Genomic DNA, 24,472 nt, shown 5'->3' on the forward strand with positions numbered 1-24,472 from the left:
AGCACTGCCATCTGCCTTTGGTGTCTGGGGCCAAGGAAAAGCCGATAAAATGACCTTTACGCAGCTGTTTAATTTCTGTACTCTGGTGAGGAAATAAATTAACCTTACCTCCCAGAGCATGTGAGAACCTAACTTAGAAAACAAGGGGGCAGTCGAAATTATGTGTGCAAATGATGGCTGCTTCTGGGAGGGCCCACCGGAGGCTACTGACCACAGGGGTGGGGGATCTGCGCCAGCTCCTTCTGGGCTGCACATTAGGAATTTATTTTTTTTTTTTTATTTTTTTTTTTTTTTTTAAAGATTATTTATTTATTTATTTGACAGAGAGAGATCACAGGTAGGTAGAGAGGCTGGCAGAGAGAGAGGGGGAGGGGAGCAGGCTCCCTGCTGAGCAGAGAGCCCGATGTGGGACTCGATCCCAGGACCCTGAGATCATGACCTGAGCCGAAGGCAGCGGCTTAACCCACTGAGCCACCCAGGCGCCCGCACATTAGGAATTTAAAAAGACACCGAATCCTGATCCCTCCCAAGGTCCCTCTCCAAGGGTGGGGCCTTGGCAGCAGAATTTCCTAAAGGCCCTGCAGCGAGTCCACTGTTCAATGAAGGGGAGTAGTGCTGGTTTAGCTGCAAACCGTCTCCGTGGTGGTGACCGACTCCTAAGATGCTAAGACATACTCCAAGAAATTTGAACGGGAAGGTTGAATCCTCGCCCCGAGGTGAGCCAGTATACAATCTGAATTACTTAAGAATGCTTTATAATTCTTTTTATTAGGAACCAGTTATTTAATGCATGAGAACAGGAGCCTCACAGGTCCCCGTCTAGTTGCTGAAGCACAAATGCTTTCTATTAGCCAAACATGCAGAGACAGACACACTCTAGAGGCGACAGAGCCCAGCGCTGACGCAGAGTAATCCTAATCACAAAAAAGAGATTGTGAATATACAAAATTGGGATAGAAAACTCCGAACAGCCCCTGAAACCCTCTATCCAACTCCCTCATTCACAGAGCAAACCGAAGCGTCAAATGGTGCCATTCTGCAGTGTCCCCGAGCTGCCAGACGTCACAGCCGGTCACCCCAGCCCATGTCCTCTCCACGCCCCAGCGCACGGAGGAGAGGCCCCCGGGCCCGCCCCACTTCTCCCATCGCTCCACCCCTTGGGGACGCGGCCAGGGACCGAGCAGACCTGCTTGCGTCAGATGCCCGGGTGCAGCCTCTGGTGCTTGCTGAGGGCCGAGCGGTACCGGAAGGCTTTCCCGCAGTCGCCGCAGCCGAAAGGTCTGTCCCCGGAGCGTGCGCGTGGGCGCTGGCTGAGGGCCTTGCGGCACTCGCGGCCGTCGCAGGGCTTTTGGGCTGCGTGCGCCGTCTGGTGCTCGGTCAGGTGCGCGCCGCGGCTGAAGTCCTTGTCGCGCTCACCGCACTGGTGGGGCTTCTCGCCCGTGTGGACGCGCCGGTGCTGCGCCAGGTGGGAGCTCTGGCTGAAGGCCTTGTCGCACTGGCCGCACTGGTGGGGCTTCTCCTCCGCGTGCGTCTTCTGGTGCTGCGCCAGCGACGAGCAGTGGCGGAAGGCCTTGCCGCACGCGGCGCACGCGTAGGGCTTGGCCCCCGTGTGGATGCGCTGGTGCTGCGTCAGGTGGATGTTCTGGTTGAAGGCGCGCCCGCACTCGCCGCACTTGTACGGCCGCTCCCCCGTGTGGATCTTACGGTGCTGGATGAGCGACGAGCCGTAGCTGAAGGTCTTGCCGCACTCGTGACACTGGTAGGGCTTCTCGCCGGTGTGGATCCGCTCGTGCTTGGCCAGCGACGAGCTGCGGATGAAGGCCTTGCCGCACTCCTTGCACTCGTACGCCTTCTCCTGCGTGTGGGTCTTCTGGTGCTGGTTGAGGTTGGACAAGTAGCTGAAGGCCTTCCCGCACTCGCTGCACGCGAAGGGCTTCTCGCGGGTGTGGATCCGCCGGTGCTGCATGAGCGACGAGCAGTAGCTGAAGGCCTTGCCGCACTCGGCGCACTTGTACGGCTTCTCCCCCGTGTGGATCTTCAGGTGCTGCGCCAGGGACGACCAGTAGCTGAAGGACTTCCCGCACTCGGCGCAGTCGTACGGCTTCTCCCCCGTGTGCGTCTTCTGGTGCTGCGTGAGGTTCGAGTGCTGGCTGAAGGCCTTGCCGCACTCGTTGCACTCGTACGGCTTCTCCCCGGTGTGGATCATGTGGTGGCGGATGAACGTCGAGGGCCCGTTGAACGCCTTCCCGCACTCGTTGCATTTGTAGGTTTTCTCGCCCGTGTGGATCTTCTGGTGCTGAGTAAGGTGTGTGCTCCGGGTAAAGGTTTTGTCACATTCGTCACACTTAAAGGGTTTCTCTCCGGTGTGAATTTTCTGATGTTCCATGAAGTGGCCCCTCTGGCTAAAGGCTTTTCCGCACTCATTGCAAGTGTATGGTTTCTCCCCGGTGTGAATTCTCTGGTGCTGCACCAGGTGGGTCCTCTGACTAAAGGCTTTCCCACATTCGTCACATTTATAGGGTTTCTCTCCAGTGTGAATTCTCTGATGTTGAGTAAGAGACGGACCCTCAATGAAGCCTTTTCCGCACTGATCACATTTATACGGTTTATCTCCGGTGTGAATCCTTTGGTGGTTTATAAGGTTCTCACTCCGGCTGAAGGCTTTCTCACATTCGTTACATTTGTAGGGCTTTTCGCCTGTATGTGTTCTCTGATGGCGAATAAGAGCCGAACAGTAACTAAAAGCTTTCCCGCATTCGATGCACTTACACGATTTCTCTTTCTTAACTGGGTTTGCATTCTGTTTGGCACTCGTTTTAGTTGAGGTCTCTTCTGACGCTTTTTCTCGTGTTAAAAGGCTTGAACTCACATTGATGCTTTTTGCAAAGTCGGTCGTCACAGGGCCTCTCTCCCAGGCGGGCATTGTCTTTTCCGTGACTTTCCGTTCTCCTGCTGGCGTCTGTCGGCTTGCCTGGTGCTTCCCTACACTGCTTTCATACTCCCAACTCTCCGAAAAGTTAGGACTACCGGGATCATCCCTTAGCTGCTTCTCCACGACTGCCTCCTGAGATGGCTGTTCTTCAGGGATGTTTGGCTCTGGGGCTGATCTGCTCTTTTCTGGTCTTGTCTCACAGTCTGAAAGAGAAAGAAAATGTCTATATTCTCTATATTAAAGGGGAAAAATCATTGCTGTTGTGGGAAGGACCTCATGAAGCTAAAACTGAGGCCCTTAGGAAATCTGAAGGATGTCCCGGTATAGCCATTAGGGGTAAAGCTGGAAAGAGCAAAGCATAACAACAAATATGAAAGTGGCAAGGGAATGTCTCACACTCAGTTTCATAGGTAATTTCGAGGAACCAGGAAGGTAACAGTAAATTAGAAACTGACCACAGAGATGAGAGATGGCGGAGAGGAGACTAAAGCAAGTCTGAGCTGGGATTGATTGCCAATGAGCAGCAAACAGAAGTTTGTGAAGGAAGATTTCAAGTGAGGACAACCGGGGAAGACCCAGCCCGCGAGGCCCTGCTGTCAACCGCCGACCTGAGCCCACAGCTGCATCTCTGCCGGGAATGGGAGCGGCGCAGACAGAGGACTTACTTCAATTCTAGGCATTCAGAGAATTAGGAAGAGAACTGAGGGACCAGACTATAGTGTTTGTGGGGGCGGAAGATGCCAGAAGTAGAACCACCCAGATGTTCAGATACACGGGAGGATCAGCACGAACAGCACCAAAAGAACAGGAAAAGCAATAGTAAAGTCTGTGAGAAAAGAACAGAGCAGGCAAAGTCCCTTGAAGATAGGGTAACGCACGGACTAAAACGGACTAATGAGAGCAGTTTTTCCGCACACAAATAACAGACAGACACATAACCAGGAGGTGGAATGTTGCTTAAGGCCAGGGATAGGACAACTGAAGCAGCAAGGGAATCTGTGCTGGCAGATTCAGAGTACGGAAACAGAGCTGTGTAATAACACGTTTCTTCGGTTCCACTGGTGACAGGAGAGGACCACAGTTACCACCATCGTCACTGCAAGAGTGTGCCGTGAGGCAGAGACACAGGACAGCCCTCCACCCACTCTGCTCCAGGTGCCCTGGCTACAGGCAGGGCATCTGGAAGCTCAGGCCGACCCAAAACAGCCGGACCCCTTCAGCGCAGACTCACAGTTTGGGGGAATGGCCGGTTGTGCAGTACAAGGAATGGGTATATTTCCACTAGCAGAACGACACCAGATAGACCTACTTGTACAGCAGCTGGCCATAAAAAATACGTTCTGCAAGTAGTTCACAGTGAGGAATACGGAGACCATGGGTCTGAGGCTGTGAAAGGGGAAAAGGGCGTCCAGCCATGGCTGGAGTTGCTGCTGAAAGCAACGAGCATGTGACCGACGTTACCCACGCTGGCCTGTCTTAGATCTGTGTAGGGCAAAGAATGAAGGATTCCAGAGCGTTCCAGAAGGCCAGACCGAACACCACCATTTCTAGGGTGAAGAGGAATTCTCATTTTACTGCTGCAAAGCTGTGGGCCTTGGCCTCAGTACTGCCACACCTCTGCGCGTGGGGCAGCTGTTGGGGGGCTCACAGCCAGGCCGCAGGAGGAGACCCAGGTGGAGCCATGAGGTAAGATGCATGTCAGGATTCTGCGGGGGCTGGGTCTCTACGGGCCCAGAGATGATGGCATGAGGAGGGTAAGAAGAATGCAGACAAGGCCCCAGGACCAGCAGCCACCTCCCTTTAGTGACACTTACAACTTCCGGGTACCTGTACATGTCTGTAAAGCTGTGCGTTCTTCTTCCAGAGATAGAAGCAGCCAAGCCATCAGTGACATCCGCTCAGAATGCTGCGAAGCGCAGGCCAGCGGCTGGCTTACCAGGACCGCCATCGTGGGGTCCCATTCCAGTAACCAGAAGTCCACGAAGGAACGGGGCCAAGGATTTCAAGCGACTGTCTCCTGCCTACCGACTGGCTCACTGGGACCATGGACGTTATCCACGCAATGTGAGGTGTCTAGTGCAATTTTTACCTAAATATCTCTGGTGATGGCTGAAGCGTTTTGTGAAAAGTCTAGGATTTTTTGGTACACAGTTAAATATTTTTAAATTGCTTTCTATCTGCTCAAGCTGGGGCTTTTTAAAACTTTCATTTGTAATAAAATGACTTTTCAAAAGTTAAACGTGGTTTAATAAAGCTCTTAATTTTTCTAAAGTCACTTTTCTAAACTGTGTTCCTTGAAACCATCTTCTAAGAGGAAGATTTTAAAGGGCGCAGTGTGAAAAGCCTTCATGGTTGGGGGGTGGGGGAGGAAGGTTGCATTCTATGCAATCCTGTGGGAAGTTCATCTGGCCTGTTATGTATTTAAGAAACTGAGTGTCCTTTCAGTAAGAAACCTGCTAGAATTTTGATGACCCAGCACTTCTCAAATTTGAACATGGAGTGCTTTCTTTTCTCCCCACAAAAAGAGCCCGTACTCCCCCCTCACTGACACTGGAGCTCTGTCCCTCACCTAGCGTTTAAGGTCAGTGTATTTTTTCAGGCTCAGATCTTTGAAGTGCCTCTCTGTGCAGTTTGGGAATTCATGGTTTACAGGAAAACTATTCACAATTTCAAGGGTAGAGACAGAAGCCTAAGGAACAAGTGATAAATGAGACTGCGGGAATGGGGCTCACTTGCGGAAGAGTGTGGCTGGGAAAGCAGGGAGGCGGACTGCATGGCAGCCGAAAGGATGGAGAGTAAAAGCATGTGGGTGTCGGGCACTGTTTCTGTCGGGAGGTCCTAGTCATCGAGCCTACAGGCCGGAACACATGGTAAGTCTGAATTAGAAGACCAGGGTCCCAAAGGAGGTGGGGAAAGGTGGAATCCAGAGTGCAGGTCAAGGGGCTGCCTTCAGAAAAGAGCAGGAAGGAAACCACCTCTGGGAGGAGTATGCAAACAGAGTACATGTAGAGACGGTTAGTGTTCTGACAAAGCCCTGAGAATCCAGATGGGTTCTCCTATCTCCACAGGAGATGCTAAAGAGAAGCAAGTCCGACTGCATTTTGGACAGAAAACCCTCTCGTCAAGCTAATGGTCAGAGTCCATGACACCTGTCCAGCAGGCGCCCATTACTCACCTCCGAAAGCACCTCCTGGGATGCCAGGCTCTACGGTCCACGGCTCCGTCCCTTGCTCTAGCTGAGAAATCACGTCAGGTTTGGAAATTTGGAGTCCTGTCCATGGGGGAAAAGGTGCCTGATTACAGGAGCAAAGTGCTACAAGAGACACGTCCGACAGGAGGAAGAGCACATAAAGCTCGACGTCATACATCCCCAGATATGGTTAAAACATGGGAACCGATGTGGACTCAGAAAAATTAACTTGTTTGTACTTCTACTTGCTAGGAGAGACACCTTTTCACAGCCTTTCAGAATTTAGGAATCTTGGGTTCCTTAACTTCATTAAAGGCCAAAACTCACCGAAGCCCGAGAGACCCCTCCTGCTGCATGCCCTGGACCAGCAGCCCAGGGACCCCCCTCACCTATGGCGACCAGGTGCGTGTAGTTCTCCAGTGTCACATCTCTGAACAGTTCTCTCTGGACAGGATCCAGCTGTTTCCATTCCTCCTGGGTAAAATCCACTGTCACATCCTTGAAGGTCACGGACTCCTGAAATACCAAACAGATTTCTCCTTAGCCATAAAGCCACCACCTAGGAAAGGGGTGGAGTTTGCAGTACAGACAGAAGGAAGGCAAGACGGCTACAGGGCAATCTGAGAAATGGCTTTGATGTTTCCTCTTTGTGAAATGAATAAAAAAACAGTACCTCATTCATAGGGTTACTGTGAGAAATTAATAAGGAATGTTCAACAGAAAGTTCTTCATTTAGGGTCCGGCATACTGGCCTAGGTTAGTGTCGGCCACGCTGACCACCATCATCTCTGTGTTCTAAGTACATGAAGTATTACAGTGCTCCTACCAACCACAGTAGACGTCCTACCTACCTCCAGTGTCTGAGAATAACCAAAAATAGTTGTGAAAGAATTTGGGGAGGAGACTTGCCCTATTATATTTTTATATATATATACCTAAAGTAGGTATAGCAAGAGAGAAAGTAAAACAGTGGCCTAGTATGGACTAAGACTCAGTGAAACAGATCCAGGGTTCTAAGAACTGAAGAGGATTAAGCAACTTTCAAATTAGCTAAAATAAGCTGAATTAGTCACTAAATAGTATCATAACAAATGACTATTTGAGAAAAAAATTAAGGTGAGTCTCCACGGCGCACACGAAAATTTCTGTTGGAGTAGAATTTTAAAGAAAAAGCAAAAATAGAATAAAAGGGTTTAAAAGCTTAAAATATAGAAAGAAAAAATCCTCAGAGACTGACAGATATAACCACATAAAAATATAAAACTTCTAAAACTAGAAACAAAAGGCAATATTCTGAATTTCCGTAAGTAGCAAAAGAGATGAACCCACAAGCCAACATCGCAAACAAGCGGCGCACCCATGACGATACCACAGAAGCAGGAGAATGCGTTCCCGTCAGCGACCACCATGGGCCTAGAGAGGCCGGCTGGGCCGCCCACCCGCGGACCAGGGTGCTGAGTCAGTCTTGCCTGGGGCGCAACATGACAGGATCCACCCAGACTTCAGATGCACCCATCATCCAGTCCCGTTCTGTCACATGTAGGAATTTGCGCTCAAGCACCCTTGCCATGCTCCAGAGGATGAAAAGCAAACGTGCGTGTCCGTTGTAGGAGCGCGGTTGGAGGACGGGGGACATACGGCACATCCATACTAAAGCGCCTTATGTGGCTATTTTATTTTAAAGATTTTATTTATTTATTTGACAGACAGAGATCACAAGCAGGCAGAAAGGCAGGCAGAGAGAGAGGAAGGGAAGCAGGCTCCCTGCTGAGCAGAGAGCCCGATGTGGGACTCGATCCCAGGACCCTGAGATCATGACCTGAGCCGAAGGCAGAGGCTTAACCCAATGAGTCAGCAAGGTGCTCCCCCTCTTTTTTTTTTTTTTTTAAAGATTTTAGTGGCCATTTTAAAAATGAAGTCTGTCTCTGTGCACGGATTAGGAAACACGCGTGATACCAAGACCAGTCTGCACAGCACGATCCTGTGTATGTTTATGACTATGAAGGTTTGTATGTAAATGACAGAGAAGATCTGAAAGACGACAGTAGCGGTGTTACCGGAGGGAGTGTGTCTGGGAGCTGGAGGCGGTCCCGGGACGTCCTACTTATTCTTTAGTCTGTATCTGAAACTGGGTGAGTGAATTTTGTTTTAAAATGGCTAAGTCAGCTCGTGAGATTTCTAACCACAAGGGAGCAGGTGGACTAGGTCTGCCAGTGTCCACAGCGACGGATCTCGAAGAAACGTTTCTGTATCTGAACAGCAGGCAGGACAGAACAGCAACCCCAAGAGAAGGGAGACCATGACCTGAGCCTGAAAGCCCCTCGGCACCCAGAGCTCTTAACAGCGGGTGTGTGCCCCAGGGTGGCCTCCTTTTAAGAACTCTGGCCTCCCAGGCTCCCCCAGGGAGAGCCATCCGCACATCTCTGTGGCTTACAGCCAGAAGCAGAGGCCCTGCGTGCCGGGCTCACAAAGGGAGGCCCTGCACCTGATTTCTCTGGCTTCCAGGCACAAGGACCTTCTTCCTTCTGATCCTGTTTTGTATCCTTTGCTGTAATCGTTTTTGGCCCTAAGTCATGGCCCAGCGTTGGGTGAGTGCTTCTAGCAAGTCACTGGTTTATAGAGCGGTCCTGGGGCCACTGAGAAACTGTCCCGGAGTGAGGCTGGGCTAGATTCACCCTAATAAAGCTTATGGTTTTTAATAAATTCAAAGACAACAACATAAAAAGGATCAAGCTATGGTCAATATGAGACTAACAAGACTGGATCTGCATTCCTGTATGAAACTAACCAAAAAATTCCAGACAAAACACAGGAAACAAGTTTCCAAGACGTGACTCTCCTACAACAAAGGCCAGTGATCCCTAAGAACCAGTAAGGCAACAAGAGGAGTCCCACAATCGCTCCCGCTCATTGCCCGAGTTTCCAGGCGAGGGTTCAGACCAGGGACGGGGTGGGGAGGAGGATGCGGAGTCTCGGCAGACATCTGGGCACTGAGGTCTAAGGACAGAGCCCGACAGAGGAAAGCTGCACCAGGAGAGAAGCCACGAGAGCTACGGAGGTTCTCTCTCGAGTACCCAGCACAGTACCCCTCAGGGTGCAGGCGTGGTGAGACCCCCACGGCAGGGGAGCAATCACCCAGGATTCGAGGGAGCAGCACCGGTGCTCATAAAGGGAGGAAATAGAGTTTCTGTTCCCACCAGTCAAATGGGCGAATTACACGGTTCGTAGATGCTGGGTAAAACACTCGAAGCACCAGGCGACCCTACACTGCACACCATCTGCGTCACCTAATGTGTCTTAGAAGCCAGATTTGAAAGAAACACAGTTTCGAGTAATTTAACCCCAGAGTGAGGCTTAAGAATATTTTACAGGAACACAGAAGTATGCAGAACCCAGTAAAGTACAACTTACAGTGTCTGCCGTCCAGTCAGAGATTATCATGTCTGAGGGAAGCAGGAAAATACATCCTTAATGAGGAAAAAAATTAACCCATTAAAGCCAACCCAGAACTAACAAAGATGCTAAAATTAAGAGAGGAGAACATTAAAAATTATTAGGACTGTATTCTAGATGTCCAAAAAGTTAACAGAGTCACAGAAGACTTTTTTAAAAAGACCTTAATGGAACATCTAGAGCTGAAAGTGAGAATGCTAGAGCTGAAAGTGAGAATGCTGGGAGATGAACAGCACGCCCGACTGTCTCCCCGGCAGTTCGGCATTGAAGAAGGAAAGTAAATTCAAAGACAACAAAATAGAAAATATCAAAAGTGAAACAGGAGAAAACCGTTTATAAAAAGATGGCCTTGGGGAGCTGTGGGTGACTTCAGGGGACCCAACGTGTGCACCTGGAGTCCATGAAAACAGAAGGAGGGGAGCGGAGCAGAGAACCGTCTGAAGAAACAACAGCTCATTGTTTGCTGAACTTGAAAGTTCACAGACCCAAGAAACTCGAGAAACCAGAGGCACACGAGACCCAGAGAAATCGATGCTCGGACACACCTTAGTAACGAGCTCAAACCAGTGTCAGCGGAGGTCCTACCAGCATCCCGAGGAAAAAAGACACATAAATGTGAAGGAACAAAGATAAAATACAACAGTGACTTTTTCGCTGGAAGCAATGCAAACAAGAAAATGGAACATTATATACTAGAAAGAAGAAAAATGGTCCAATTAAAATTTTTTTTTTAAGATTTTATTTATTTATCAGAGAGAGAGAGGGAGAGAGCGAGCACAGGCAGACAGAATGGCAGGCAGAGGCACAGGGAGAAGCAGGCTCCCTGCTGAGCAAGGAGCCCGATGTGGGACTCGATCCCAGGACGCTGGGATCATGACCTGAGCCAAAGGCAGCTGCTTAACCAACTGAGCCACCCAGGCGTCCCCCAATTAGAACTTTAAAACAATGGCAAAATGAAGCCTTCTTCGGACATTACAAACTTGAAAGAGTTCATGACCAGCGAACCACCCTGTAAGAAACCTTGCAGAAGCCCCTCGTGCAGAAGGAAAAACGATACCAGATGAGAATGAGGATCTAGCACCGACGTTTCTCAACCTCACTGTTACTGATGTTTTGGACCAAATAATTTTTTTTAAAGATTTTATTTATTTATTAGAGATTATAGGCTGGCGGCGGGGCGGGGGTGGGGGAAAGCAGGCTCCCCACTGAGCAGAGAGCCCTATCCCAAGATCCTGAGACCATGATCTGAGCTGAAGGCAGAGGCTTAACCCACTGAGCCACCTAGGCGCCCCCAAATCATTCTTTTAAATCATCGTGGGGGCAGCATGGCCAGCATCACCCCTCCAGGAGCGGGGAGCAGGTCCCAGCAAGCTGTAACAACCAAAATGTCTCCTCCCATTTCCGAACGTCCCAGGGGCTAAAATCCCCCAAACTGTCAGTCACTGATATACATCATAAAGATGAAAAACACCAGAAATTCCTTTCTTACTATCTTACACCCCTTTGAAAGATAATTGCTTAAACAAAAATAAATATTGTGGGGTTTACAGCACATGTACAAGGAAAGCATGTGCCACAAATTGCATTAAATACTGGGAGGAGAGAGAAATGGAGGAACACTACTGAACGTTCTTCTGTTCAGTGGGAGTATCACTGGAAAGTAAGTGGAGATAAACATGTAGACCCTAAGCAACAAGCCTGGGTGGCTCAGTCGGTTAAATGTCTGCCTTGGGCTCAGGTTAAGATCCCAGGACAGGATTGAGTCCCGCCTCGGGCCCCTCCTCAGCAGGGAGTCTGCTTCTCCCTCAGCAACCCCCCTGGCGCTTGCTCTCTCTCTCTCCAGTGCTCGCTCTCTCAAATAAATAAATCTTTAAACGTAAAATTATAAAATAGAATAGCAAAGGTTTATAGCTAGTAAGCTAGTGAAGAACTGGAATCCGAAGCAATATTCAGTTTCCAAAGGAAGGTAAGAATAGAAAAAGTGAACAAAGGCAGTATGAACAGGAAAAAAAACAAAACTGAATGATATTCACATCAGTAATCACACTGAGGGCGCCTGGGTGGCTCAGTCAGCTGAGTGTCTGCCTTCAGCTCGGGTCATGATCTCAGGGTCCCGGGATGGAGCCCCACGTTGGTGGGGGGGGGGTCCCCTGCTCAGTGGGGAGCCTGCTTCTCCCTCTCTCCCTGTCCTGCTCTCTATCTCTGTCAAATAAATAAAATCTTTTAAAAAATAAATAAATAAATGAATACCCCAATTAAAAGGCAGATTGCCAGACTGGACTGAAATAAGCAAAACTCAATGAACTATGTGTTACCTATAAATATATATAAAGACACAAATAAATTAAAACAGAAGGATGAAAAAGGATATGCAACACTGACACTAATGAAACAGCAAAGCAAGCTTCAGGGCCAACAACGGAAAGTTCATTTCTCAGTGAAAACGACGAAGAGGACGTAATCATCCCACATGCCTATGCGCCCGGGAGCAGCTTCAACATCCAGGCAGGAAAACCAGAGAACTGCAGGGAGAAACGCACAAATCTCCATCATGACAGCCCCGAATTTCAGTACCCCCGTCGCGAGAGTTGATGAATCAACAAGTAGACAAAATCCGTAAGGATGTAAAACATTTGAACAACATTCCACCGATGTGACCTGACCTCAGTCCCCCACAGATGGCCACATCCATATCCTCCAAACTACGAAATTATTGAAATTATTGAAAATGAGAGGCACTGCAGGCGGGATGGTGTTGAGGACTTTAAAATGGGCAAATTATCCCAGATGATAGGCAGGGCCAGTGTCACCAAGAGGCCTAATAAGAAGGTCACAGAGCAGGAGTCGTGAAGAATTGAGGTTTAAGGATGCCACACCAGTAGCTCTGAGGACGGAGGAACAAGACTCCAGGCAAGAACCCAGGCCACCTCTAGAAGCTGGAAGGTGAGGGGACAGATGCTGCCCCACAGCCTTCAGAGGAATGCAGCCCAGCCAGCTCATTTTGGACTTCTGACCTCTGTAACTGTAGAGTTAATGTGTTGTTTTCAGTCATTAAGCTGGTAAAAGGAAGCTAATCCATTCTTAGAATCCTCTACCCGACAACAGCAAAACATACATTCTGTTCAAGGGCTCACTGCTCACTTACTCAAGACCAGTCACAGCAACAGACGTCTCAAATCCAGAGAGACTCCAGTCACACAATGTGTGTTCTCTGGATACATTCACTGTCTTGATTGTGGTGACAGTTTCATGGATGCACAGGTATGTCACAACTTACTGAGTTACACACTTCAAATAGATGTAGTTTATCATCACATTATACCTCAATAAAAAAGTGACACCAGAAGTACATGAGCTGAAAGTGGGAAGAACTGGGATCATTTCTTTGATTACATTGTGGGAAGGAAGTAGGGGAAAGTCTAAGAACAAGGAGGCTGATTAAGCAAGGCCTTGAGATGAATTATACCCGGTGCAACACGGGTTACCTTTTTTGTATGACTTCTCAGTCAGTTCCTGGTTTTTCCTAAGAGTATCCTGTCCCTTTCTTCCTCAAAAACCATTAATGGATGGCTTTCAGAAGAAAGCCTTCCAACTTCTCATCGAGACATCTGAGGCCTGCCACATTCCGACTTATTTAATCATTTGTTTACCCTCTGCCAAAAATAAACGGGCTCTCCCAAGTTTTCTGATTCCTGTTTAACATGTTGTTAATTGTGAACCTTTACTCAACATCTTCTCCAAGCTAAAATCACCCCATCCCCCCTCATTACTTGTCTAAGTATCCAAATGGCCGCCATCCTGTGAGAGGCTGTGCCAAACCCATACCCCTCGAAACTGAGCCCTCCAGACCGCACATACCTGCATTCTCTGTTCTCCATGGTACTCGCTTAGCTTTGTTTATATTCACCTGTTCTGGTTTTAGCAGTCATCTGGTCTATGCCAGTAAAGGACTCCGTTTTGTACGTCCTTTGCTCTGTCACTGTTGGAGCATGACCAGACACTAAGCAGGAGCGTGTTAGTGTGCTAGTGAGGCTGGAGAGGCAGAGGTCGGGCGCCACTGGGCAGCTGGGAGCCCGGAGCAAATTCCTGGTGCTGGTTTTTAAATGGATAACCTCCCCGCCCCCCCACCCCCCCGCAGGAAACACACAGTCTACTCTGCTGACTAAACTGCTTTTCGGGAATTCCCACTTACCTGGAAACTGGCTGAAGCGAGGAGAGTCCGTTCGCCTTGGAGAAGGGCAGACCCCAAAGAGGACCGATCTGGAGAAGGAGAAGGAACCACAATGAATCCTGTCCAGATTAGCTGTTCCCAGCAATCTGTTAAATCCAGCTATCTTCCCATGTGAAAATAGCAAGAACTATGCGGTTTCCTTGACTTCTCTGAATCTAAAAACACAAAGAACGTAACTGGTACCCTCCTCGGTAGACTCAGGGCATAAAGTGTCAACATTCACACGTCTGTCCCCGGACACGTACAGTATCCTTCAGTTCAGTCTGTTCCCTATTAAGTAAAGCCAAGTATTTCTGCTGCCTTCTCTGCTATGAACATCTGAATAAACAATATGATTACTTCCCAAAAGTCCTCATAGGCCCTTTAAAGTGCTGCTGTTAATATAAATTATATATCACAATGGCACGATTACTTATACTGCCTACCCACCAGAATTTCTAAAGCTTAAACTCACATAGTCAGTACCAACTGCTGGCAAGCGTACAGAGCAACGGGGACTTCGGCGTAGTGCTGGAGCAGGAAAGGTACCAACCACAGAGAAAAACTGCTGGGCAGTTAGAAACCCAAGTTAAACATACACTTGTTCTGAACTCAGCAGTTCCACTCGTGTGCCAGGCTCGTGACCGCTGAGACTTGTACAAGATTGTTTAGAGCACATTTGTTCAAAATGTCCCCAAACTGGAAACCACCCAAATGTCTTTCAACAGGTGAATGGATGAGCAAACCACATTTTCACACAGCAGAATGTTATTCAACAACATAAAAGAATGAGCTACTGATGTACTCAGGAACACGCATGTACCTTACAATGCTGAGCAGATGTGGAAGAACACAACTGGATACCTGCACTCACATAAACAGAGACTTGAGCGATGGCAATGCAAGTCAGAACAGTGGTCACCCCTGCCGGGCGGGATAGTAGTAACTGGGCAGGAGCAAAAGAGAAACTTGGGGCATCAGAAACATCCTACATTTTACTGTGGGTGGTGATTCCACTGGTGTATGACACCTAAATTAATCCGGCAATGAACTTGAGAGTTGAGCACTTAATGTATGTAACTTACATGTCCAGAAAACAGAAACAAACTATGTTCTTGGAGAGTTCTATTCAGAGTAATGGCTCACAGGAAAGACCAATTCTCAGAAAGCAGAGGAAGCACTAAAAGGAACTATGTATTTTTCTTGACTTACATTTGCTCGCTAAGGGAAAATTGATTTGTAATAGACATTTTGAGGAAAAAAATGGTGTGATTTTAGAGTTTTTAGCAGAAGGAAATGTTGTGTATGTACAGATATGTAACCTAGACTTTAGGAAAACAGAATCAAGACAAATGTCTCAGGGAAGATGCTTTTGATTTCAAGTAACAGAATCCAACAGAACCAACAAGAGCGAGACCTGTGGAGACCAACTATGTTGGTTCCAGTAAATGGCAACAACAGATGCTCGGTAAATGTTATGAATATTATGACTATAAGGGACAGAGACACATGAAAACTATAACTGTGAAAAATCCCAAGAAGAAAAAAAAAAAAAAGCAAGGACTTAAAACCATTTTGGCTGATTCACATTTATAAAAGACGTAACAGGCGCACATTGAGGAGGAGTGACAAGGTGGCATAATGAGAGTTTTCTATCCTCTTTCCTGCAAAGATGGATGGATGGATCCAAACATGGATTAGACCATCACCCACAGAAGAGAATGTCTCTGTGGAAGTCCAGAAGTCCAACAGGGGAAGTTTCAACACATGATGGAAGCAAAACAACAACAACAAAACAAAACAAAATAGTAACAAAAGAACGAAAAAAACTAAAACACCCAGGACTGGACGCACTGAAGATGTAAGAGGCGGTTTCGTTTGGTCTATGTCACATCCCGGGCCAAGAGAGACCTTCTTGGCCCATCATTCCTGCCACAGAGGAAAGAGCATGTGGGAGCCCTCAGCTCCCCTAGCTGTGCGGTTTGCAACCAGAAAGACCCACCTCCCTCTCATCCATCCAGAGCACTGAAGTGTCCCAAGTGACTGGAGGACAGGGAGCAGCTGGGGGAACGGCAGTCCATGTCTCGGAGGGTAACAAAGGACCACAGATCCTACGAGCCACTTCGTGGACCCCCAGGAAGCCTGCCACAGGGCCACTGGGGATGCTTCAGCTGAAGATCCGCCCCGCCAGCCTACCGGCAGCCCCGAGCGCTCTGCCTACTGCACCTGCACACACACACACCCCCCATGGCGGACGCCCCGGGTACATACATCCCTGATGGCAGTGAGGGCAAGACTTGGGAGACCGCTAGCGAGCAAACAAGCCAGCCTGACTCTGCAGGATTGGGAAAAAGGCACTAAAGCCTGAGCATTCAGTACCAGAGGAGAGCAAATGCATGTCTGTCCGCACCCGGCCTAGCGCTGCAGGACCGAGAGAAGGCGTACAATTTTAAGAAAGCCTCCCCACGAGGAAACAAGAAGAGTGGGCGAAACAGATCCACAGAAGGTCTGAGAACACCTCAGAATCCCTAACAGGGCTGACAGAAGGTATTTTTCTCCGGAAGCCAGTGAGAGGAAGAGGGGACTGCCTCTTCGAATGCAAAGATATCACACCAGACTTCAAGAAACATGAAAGAAAACATGACACCACCAAGAGAACAGAGTAATTTTCCTATAACTAATGCTAAAGAAAGGGAGCTTTAGGACTTACACGATTAAAAAAATTCAAAATAGTTGTTTTAAAGATGCTCAGTGAGCTCTAAGAAAATACAAGAAAACACTTAAATGAAATTAAGAAAACCATACACAAAATTTGAAGTTTAATAGATATAAATCATAAAAAAAAAGCAAAACAAAAATTCTAGAGCCAAAGGACACAATGAAATGAAAAATGCAATGGAAGACACCTATTCTAACTGAACCACACACAGGAAAGAACCCTTGAGGTAAGTTTGAAATTGTCCACTCAGAGGAGAATGCAGGAGAAAAAGATGAGGAACTCTACGTAAACAATAGAATACCATTAAACAATCCACACATTACTGGAGTCCCAGAAGAATAAAGGGAAAAAGAGACAGAAAGCTTATGTAAAGAAATAATAGCTAAGAATTTCCCAAATCTTGGCTGAAACTAGGACCTCCAAGTCCATGACGCTCACAGGTCTCCAAATAATTTCCACTGAAAAATATCTTCTCTAAAACACATTATGATGGGGTGCCCGGGTGGCTCAGTAGGTTAAGCATCGGTCTTTGGCTCAGGTCATGATCCTGGAGTCCTGGGATTGAGCTGCACACTGGGCTCCCTACTTAGCAGGGAGTCTGCTTTTCCCGCTGCCTGCAGCTCCCCTTGCTGTGCGCACTCTCGCTCTGACAAATAAATAAATCTTTAAAAAATAAAATGCAACATATTATGGGGGCGCCTGGGTGGCTCAGTCATTAAGCATCTGCCTCCAGCTCAAGTCATGATCCCAGGATTCCAGGATCATGCCCCACATTGGGCTCCCTGCTCTGTGGGAAGCCTGCTTCTCCCTCTCCCACTCCCCCTGCTTGTGTTCCCTCTCTTGCTGTGTCTGTCAAATAAATAAAATCTTTTTAAAAATAAATAAATAAAACATTATGATAAAACTGTCTACAATCAAAGACAAAATTATAAAAGCAGAAAGAGGGGGAAAAAAATCTCTCACATTTAAGGGGAAGAAGCCCTGTAAGGCTATTGGCAGAGCGCTCAGAAAACACCGTGCAGCCAGGACAGAGTGGGATAATATATTCAATGTGCTGAAAGAAAAAAACTACCAACCAAAAATACTTTACCCAGCAAAGCTGTGCTTCAGAAATGGAGGAAGATATTCCTGTGCAACAGAAGTTGAAGGAGTTATCAGCACTAGATCTGCTTTACAAGAAATGCCAAAAGGCATCTTTCAATATGAAATGAGAGGATGCTGATTAATGAAATGAAAACATGAAATTACAGAACACACTGGTAGAAATAAGTGTACAGTCAAATTCAAAACACTCTAATACTGAAATACAGTTGCGTGTTCAACAGTAAGAGTTAAAGGACAAGAATGTTAAAAATAACTATAGCTACAATAACTTATGAATACAAAATATAAAAAGATGTAAGTTGTGATATCAAAGACATTAAAATGGGAGGAGCAGTAAAAAGGAAAAAGTTTTTGTATGCCACTGAAGTTAGGTTAGTAATCAGCCCGAAACAGACTGTTTTATCTGTAAGATGTTTTCTGTAAGCCCCAGGATAACCGCAAAGCAAAACCTATAGTAGACACACAAAAGATAAAGAAAAGGAAATCCGAGCATACCTCTCTGGAAAATGATCAGTTCACAAAGGAAGTCCGCAAAAGAGGAAGAAAAGAACTGGGGAAGTAGAAAGCAGCCAGAAAATTACTGGTAAGGCATCAGTATGTCCTTATTTACTAATTATTAAACATAAATGTACTAAATTCTCCAATTAAAGGAACAGAGTAGCTGAATGGATAAAGAAAGTAAGACCCAAATGTATCCTTAGAAAAGACTCCCTCAGTTTTAAGGGCACACTAGACTCAAAGTAAATGGATGGAAAAAGATATTCCACCCAAATGGAAAGCAAAAGAGAACAGAGCTAGTTATGTATGTATCAAATAAAACAGACTTAAAAGTCACAAGCTGTAAAGACACAAAAAGGGTCATTATGTAATGACAGTCAATTCACTGAGAGAATATAATTATAAATACGCATGCACCTAACCCCAAAGCTCCTAAATCTGCTCAGCAAATACTAACAGAGAAATAGACAACAAGACTTCGGATACATTTCCAGCAACAAATAGATCATCCAGACAAAATTAACAAGGAAACTGGGCTTGAACCTACCTTAAACCAACTGGACCTAACAGACATCTACAGAACATTCTATCCAACACCACCAGAATACGCATCCTTCTCAAGGACACAGAAGCGTTCTCCAGGTTAGATCACAAAACAAGTCTTAGCAAATTTAAGAAGACTAAAATCACACCCACTGTCTATTCCAACAATATTAGAATGAAACCAGAGATCAAAAACTGGAAAAGCCACAAATATGTAGACATTAAACAGCACCCTCGGGACAACCAAAAGGGTCAAAGAAGAACTCAAAAGGGAAATCAAAAGATATTTTTGAAACAAATGAAAATGGAAACAAAATATTAAAACCTATGGGATGTAGCAAAAACTCTGAGAGGTGCTAAATGTCTGCATTTAGAAAAAAGATCTCAAATACACAACCTGCCTTATACCTCAAGAAACCAGAAAAAGAACAAACTAAGCCCACAAGTTAGTAGAAAAAGAGGAAATAAAGATGAGGGCAGAAGTAAATGAAATAAAGACCAGAAAAATAATTTAAAAGATCAATGAACCTAGGAGTTGGTTTTTTGAAAAGGCAGACAAAATAGAAAAACTTTCAGCTAAACTAAGAAAAAAGGAGAAAAGACTTAAATAAAATCAGAAATGAAAGAGGAGACATTACAACTGATACTCCAGAAATACTAAGGATCCGACAAAACTACTATGCCAACAGATTGGATAACCTATAAAAAATGAACTCTTAGAATCATATAGCCTAATAAAACGGGAATCATGAAGAAACAGAAAATCTGAACAGAAAAATAAGGAGTAAGGAGATTGAACCAGTAAAACCCCCCACAACAAACAAGCCTAGTATAAGACAGTTTCACCGGTGAACTCGATCTAACAGTGCAAGAATTAATACCAGTACTTCTCAAACTCAGCATAACAGCATATTTGGCCCATTAATATTGGACAGGAGAGCCAAGAACACTCAATGGGGGAAAAATGGAGGAAGAACAGTCTTCAAAAAATGGTGGTAAGAAATACCACCATGTCGGGACGCCTGGGTGGCTCAGCTGGTTGAGCAGCTGCCTTTGGCTCAGGTCATGATCCCAGCGTCCTGGGATCGAGTCCCACATCGGGCTCCTTGCTCGGCAGGGAGCCTGCTTCCTCCTCTCTCTCTGCCTCCCATTCTGTCTGCCTGTGCTTGCTCTTGCTCCCTCTCTCTCTCTCTGAAAAATAAATACAATCTTAAAAAAAAAAAGGAATACCACCATGTGATAATCACATGCAGAATAATGAAAATGAACCCCTACTGTACACCAATCATGAAAATTAACTTGAAATAGATTACAGACTTAAAACCTAAAATCCTAAAACTCCTGGAAGAAAAGTTAGAAGGAAAGCTCCTTGCCATTGGTCTTGGCAACCTTTTCAATCAAAAGCACAAGCAACATGAGCAAAGGTAAACAAAACTACAAAAAAAAAAATCTGTATAGCAAAGGAAATAATCAACAAAATGAAAAGGCAACCTATGGTATGGGAGAAAAGATTTGCAAACCGTGTATTTGATATAGGTTATATGAAATATGTATAAGGAACTCATACAACTCAATAGCATAAAAACAAATAATACAACTTAAAAATGGGCAGAGGACCTGAATAAACATTTTGACAAAGAAGAGACGTGGATGGCCAGCAGGTACATAAAAAGGTGCTTGACATCACTCCGCATCAGGGAAATGCAAATCAAAACCACAATGAGATCCCACCTCCCACCTGTCAGTAGGAGTACTATCCAAAAGACAAAAGATAACAAGTATTGGTGAGGATGTGGAGAAAAGGAACCTTTGTGTGCTATTAATGGGAATGTAAATTGATATACCACTATGGAAATGCAGAGATCACTTATTCTTTATCTGTTCATCTGCTGATGGAAATAGTTTTGTTCTTGTGTCTTGGCTGTTGTGATTAGTAATGCAGTAAATACAGGGGTGCAGGTACTTCTCCAAGGAGACTTTATTTTCTTTGGATATGTATCCAGAAGTGGGGTTGCTGGATCATATGGTAGTTCTATTTTTAATTTTTTAAAAATTTTATGTATTTGACAGAGAGAGAGCACAAGCAGGAGGAGCCCCAGAGGGAGACGGAGAAGCAGGCTCCCTGCTGAGCAGGAGCCCAGTGCGGAGCTTGATCCCAGGACCCTGAGATCACGACCTGAGCCAAAGGCAGCCGCTTAACTGACTGGGCCACACAGGCATCCCCTATTTTTAATTTCTTGAGGAACCTCTGTACTGTTTTCCAAAGAGGTCATATCAATTTACATTCCTATCAGCTCTGATGATATGTGTGTGTCACACACACACACACACACACACACACACACACAGACATACTATTCAGTCATAAAGAAAGGAAGGAGATCCTGCCATTTGCAACAACATGCGTGGACCTTGAGGACATTGTGCTATGTGAAGTAAGACAACGGAAGACAAACACCGCATGCTCTCACTTACACGTGGAATCTAAAACAGCTGACACGAAGAATTTCCAGGGGTCGAGGGCGGGGGAAACAGGAGATACTGGTCAAAGAGCACGAGCTCCCGGCTCTAAGATAAACGAGTTCCGGGGATCTCTGTACAGCATGGTGACTGTGGTTACTAACAGCGTATTACACAGCTGCAATCCGCTGAAGAGAGTCCATTTTAAAGGTTCTCACCACGCACATGCCAGAAGGCAAATACGTGAGGTGAAAGATGGGGTAACTAACCTCACTGTGGTGTTCACTTCCCAACATCCAAGTGTTTCAAGTCACCGCACTGAAAAACTTAAACTTACACAATGCTTACACAACAGCTATATCTGGAAAAATTTTTCTCAGCAACGTTTTGTAGTTTCGGTGTACAGATCTCACACATGCTAATTATATTCCTGTTTCATATTTTTGATGCTATTGAAAGCAGAATTGTTATTTTTAATTATAATTTACAATTGTTACTGCTAATAATGAAAGAGTTGATTTTCACAATTAACTCTTTGTTTTGAGATAAATTTTAAATACACTTGCAGTTGTAAGAAGATTCTCTGCACTCTTGCAAAAAAAGAATTGAGGATTAATATAAGGTATGGCTCAAACCTATGTAAATAAGTAATGTTAAGATTTCTAATGATATTAAATTAAAAAAAAATTGTATGAGAACAGGTTAAACCAAACTTGAGTGCATACTGATACCTACAGAATGTAAAAACACTGACAATGCAGAGGAAAGTCTATAGTGACATGTCACCTGGCTCTGTCCTAACACTGATCTGTTCAAGGACAAGAAGGAAGAAATAGAAGGAACGCTCACTAAATATGCCAGGGACACGAAGCTGGAAAGGACAGTTCAAACACTGAGTTAGTGAAGATTCATCATTATTCTGACAAGCTGGAAAACTTGGACAAAAAGCTGAACAATCATATATGTAAATCGTGATATTAGGGATAAAAAAGCAGTTCTCTTACACAAGGCAGGCAGAAATCTAGTTCACTGTAGTGTATGTACAGTGGTTTATGTAGAGTTTACAGCATAATATCACTGATTGTTTCCAAAGCAAACATAATCTGATGCTAAACAGCAAAAGTATAATCCAAACCGGAAAAAGTACTTACAGGTACTAAAAGTATATAGAACTTATCATAAACATATCTAAAATCTTTCACTTTAGGCAATGCATTTTATGAAGCATGCTCTCAGTTGGGAGAGTCTTGGGAAAAGAGGTCCAAATAGATATGAAGATCCGTGAGAGGAACTGTGGCTGTTTTGCTTAGAAAAGAAAAGAATCTGAGTAGGAGTTATAACAGCTGAATTCACATTCTGAAGGGCAATAACGTGAGAGAGAGAACAGTCTCTTGCTTTTGGAGACTAAGAACTAAGATCCAGCATAGAAGTTAAGGGGAAAGGCACTTCTGCCTAACATGATGAACTTAAAAAAAAAAAAAAAAAAAGAAAAGAAAAGAAAGAGCCACCAAGAGAATAGTCTACACCCAAAATAGAGAGTTTAATGCCACACTCCAGGCATAGGTTTAACAAACGGCCATCTGTCAGGCTTACTTTTATTCTTGTACTGAAGGGTTGATTACCAAGATTTTTTCTGACTACAAGATTATCATTCTAATATTTAAGAAATAAAAGTCATGCGAGGATCACAGATATTCTGAATCATCGCTCCTTTTCATTCCCCATCCCGAAGCCGGGGAGAATTAACTCATCCTGCAAGTCTCCTCATATAAACCTAAGTAAGAATCTCACACCTTAATGTAATCCAGTTTTTCTCTATCCTTGCGAGAAGGCTCCCTCCTCCCATCTCTGCCAGCTGTCAGATATTTGCTCTTCTGGCGCATCACCCCGCTCTCCCCCTGTGATGCCCACTACCTTCCATCTCAGCAGCTCATTCCGCTCCTCTGGAACGTGCACACCGGGTTTCCCACGCAGCGCCCTTGCAGCTGGGGCCTCGGTCTGGGGCTCAGATGAGCCCTTGCACACGCTGCGACTGGCGGCCCTAAAAGACACAGCCCGGGGTCAGCTGCATGCGTCACAATCCTACTTCAGAGTTTTGCACGGCGGCTGAGAGATCCCTGGAAAAGAGAAGTGCCCGCGAGAGCCACCGAACAGTCACTCGCGCTGAACAAAAAGAGAGCGGAGCTCGAGGACGCAGGTTCAGCTCCAGAGGCAAGGAGAGCCTTGGTGCGGACCGTCAAATCCGGCCAGAGGCGCCCCCAGACCCGGCCCATCACCTCCACGCACACTTGCGGGCTCCCACCCCGGCGCGGGGACGGGAAGGCACACCTGTTGCAGGGTGGCAAAGCTGGAAGGCGGACAAGCAGGGCGGGGCCCGCTCCAGTCCTCCCTCCTAGACCGGAACAAAAGAACAAAGCCCTCCAAGGGATCGGGGCGGGACCGCCCCGCACAGAGGGAGGCGAGGGGCGCCCCCCTCGAGGACTCCCCAGCTCCCTCCCGCAGGGGCCGCTTCCAGCCCGGGGAGAAGGGTGACGTCACACGGCTGCAAGGCTGGCGGTTGCCATGGTGATACCTGGGCTTCCCTCCCTCTAGGGCGATCCACACGCTCGGATCCCGCGTCCGGAAGCGCCAGGACAATCACCAGACCTAGCGGAGGGAGTCGAGGAGGCTGCACTTCCCCAACGCCAACCTCTGTTCACGCCCACTGCCGGCTTCAACGGCCACTTCCGGTCGCGCGAAGAGAACCCCGCCCCCGCACGTCGCAGGCTTTCCACCGTGCCGGGAGGGCTCGCAGAACTACGATTCCCAGAATGCTCCATGACACAGAACTCCATTTCCCAGAGGCCAAAGCCAACGTGTACGGTTTCCCATCGCACGGGGCGGGAGCTCTCCCCTCCAGTCACTGGCTTCTCAGCGTCGCAGGTGGGAGTTGCGGGAAGCGGGGACTTCCAAGTTTGTGTGACCGAACAGTGTAAATATGCATTTACACGCGCATATAGTTTTAAAACACAGGTACTTCTCGGTGCATTACTTGCCTCATTACTTGTCCTGCATTCTATTTAGGGCTCTATGCCTTTGTCATTTAAAGAATTCTGGTCGTGACCCATCCTGTTGCTTTCAGCACTCTCAAATGGGTCACGACCCACTTTTTTTTTTTTTTTTTTTTTTTTAAATGCTAAGGGAAACCGGGAGGTGTTGTTATTGTATTTTGCTCTACAGCCCTACAGCAGTGCATGGTTTTGCCTGCGTCAGCCGGCTGCCGGTGGAGTCCGACGCTGGTCAGCATATTCCTGGCAAAAAAGAACCCAACAGAAGTCGTAGGTTTTGATACTTTCCACGTGTGGTTGGCGCACACACTTCACT

The 24,472-nt window shown here is 46.5% G+C and overlaps 1 protein-coding gene across 4 annotated transcripts; it reads right to left on the reverse strand.

The window, feature by feature from the left end:
* Nucleotides 1-315: 315 nt before the first annotated feature.
* On the reverse strand, nucleotides 316-23,982 carry ZNF184 (zinc finger protein 184). 4 transcript variants are annotated; one of them, XM_059399622.1, is made up of 6 exons: nucleotides 23,682-23,982; nucleotides 23,024-23,150; nucleotides 13,768-13,835; nucleotides 6,512-6,638; nucleotides 6,108-6,203; nucleotides 316-3,135 (listed from the first exon to the last, which is right to left on the reverse strand). In XM_059399622.1, exons 2-6 carry the CDS (start codon nucleotides 23,028-23,030, stop codon nucleotides 1,196-1,198), a joined length of 2,238 nt encoding a protein of 745 aa, XP_059255605.1. In that variant the 5' UTR covers nucleotides 23,031-23,150; nucleotides 23,682-23,982; the 3' UTR covers nucleotides 316-1,195. The 4 variants fall into 4 exon arrangements, with proteins under 4 accessions (XP_059255605.1, XP_059255606.1, XP_059255607.1 ...); XM_059399623.1 differs by lacking the exon at nucleotides 23,682-23,982 and adding an exon at nucleotides 23,438-23,641; XM_059399624.1 differs by lacking the exon at nucleotides 23,682-23,982 and adding an exon at nucleotides 23,438-23,641 and having other exon boundaries at nucleotides 23,024-23,226.
* Nucleotides 23,983-24,472: the final 490 nt, after the last annotated feature.

This window comes from Mustela nigripes, chromosome 5 (assembly GCF_022355385.1).
Source record: "Mustela nigripes isolate SB6536 chromosome 5, MUSNIG.SB6536, whole genome shotgun sequence".
NCBI classification, from domain to species: Eukaryota; Metazoa; Chordata; class Mammalia; order Carnivora; family Mustelidae; genus Mustela; species Mustela nigripes.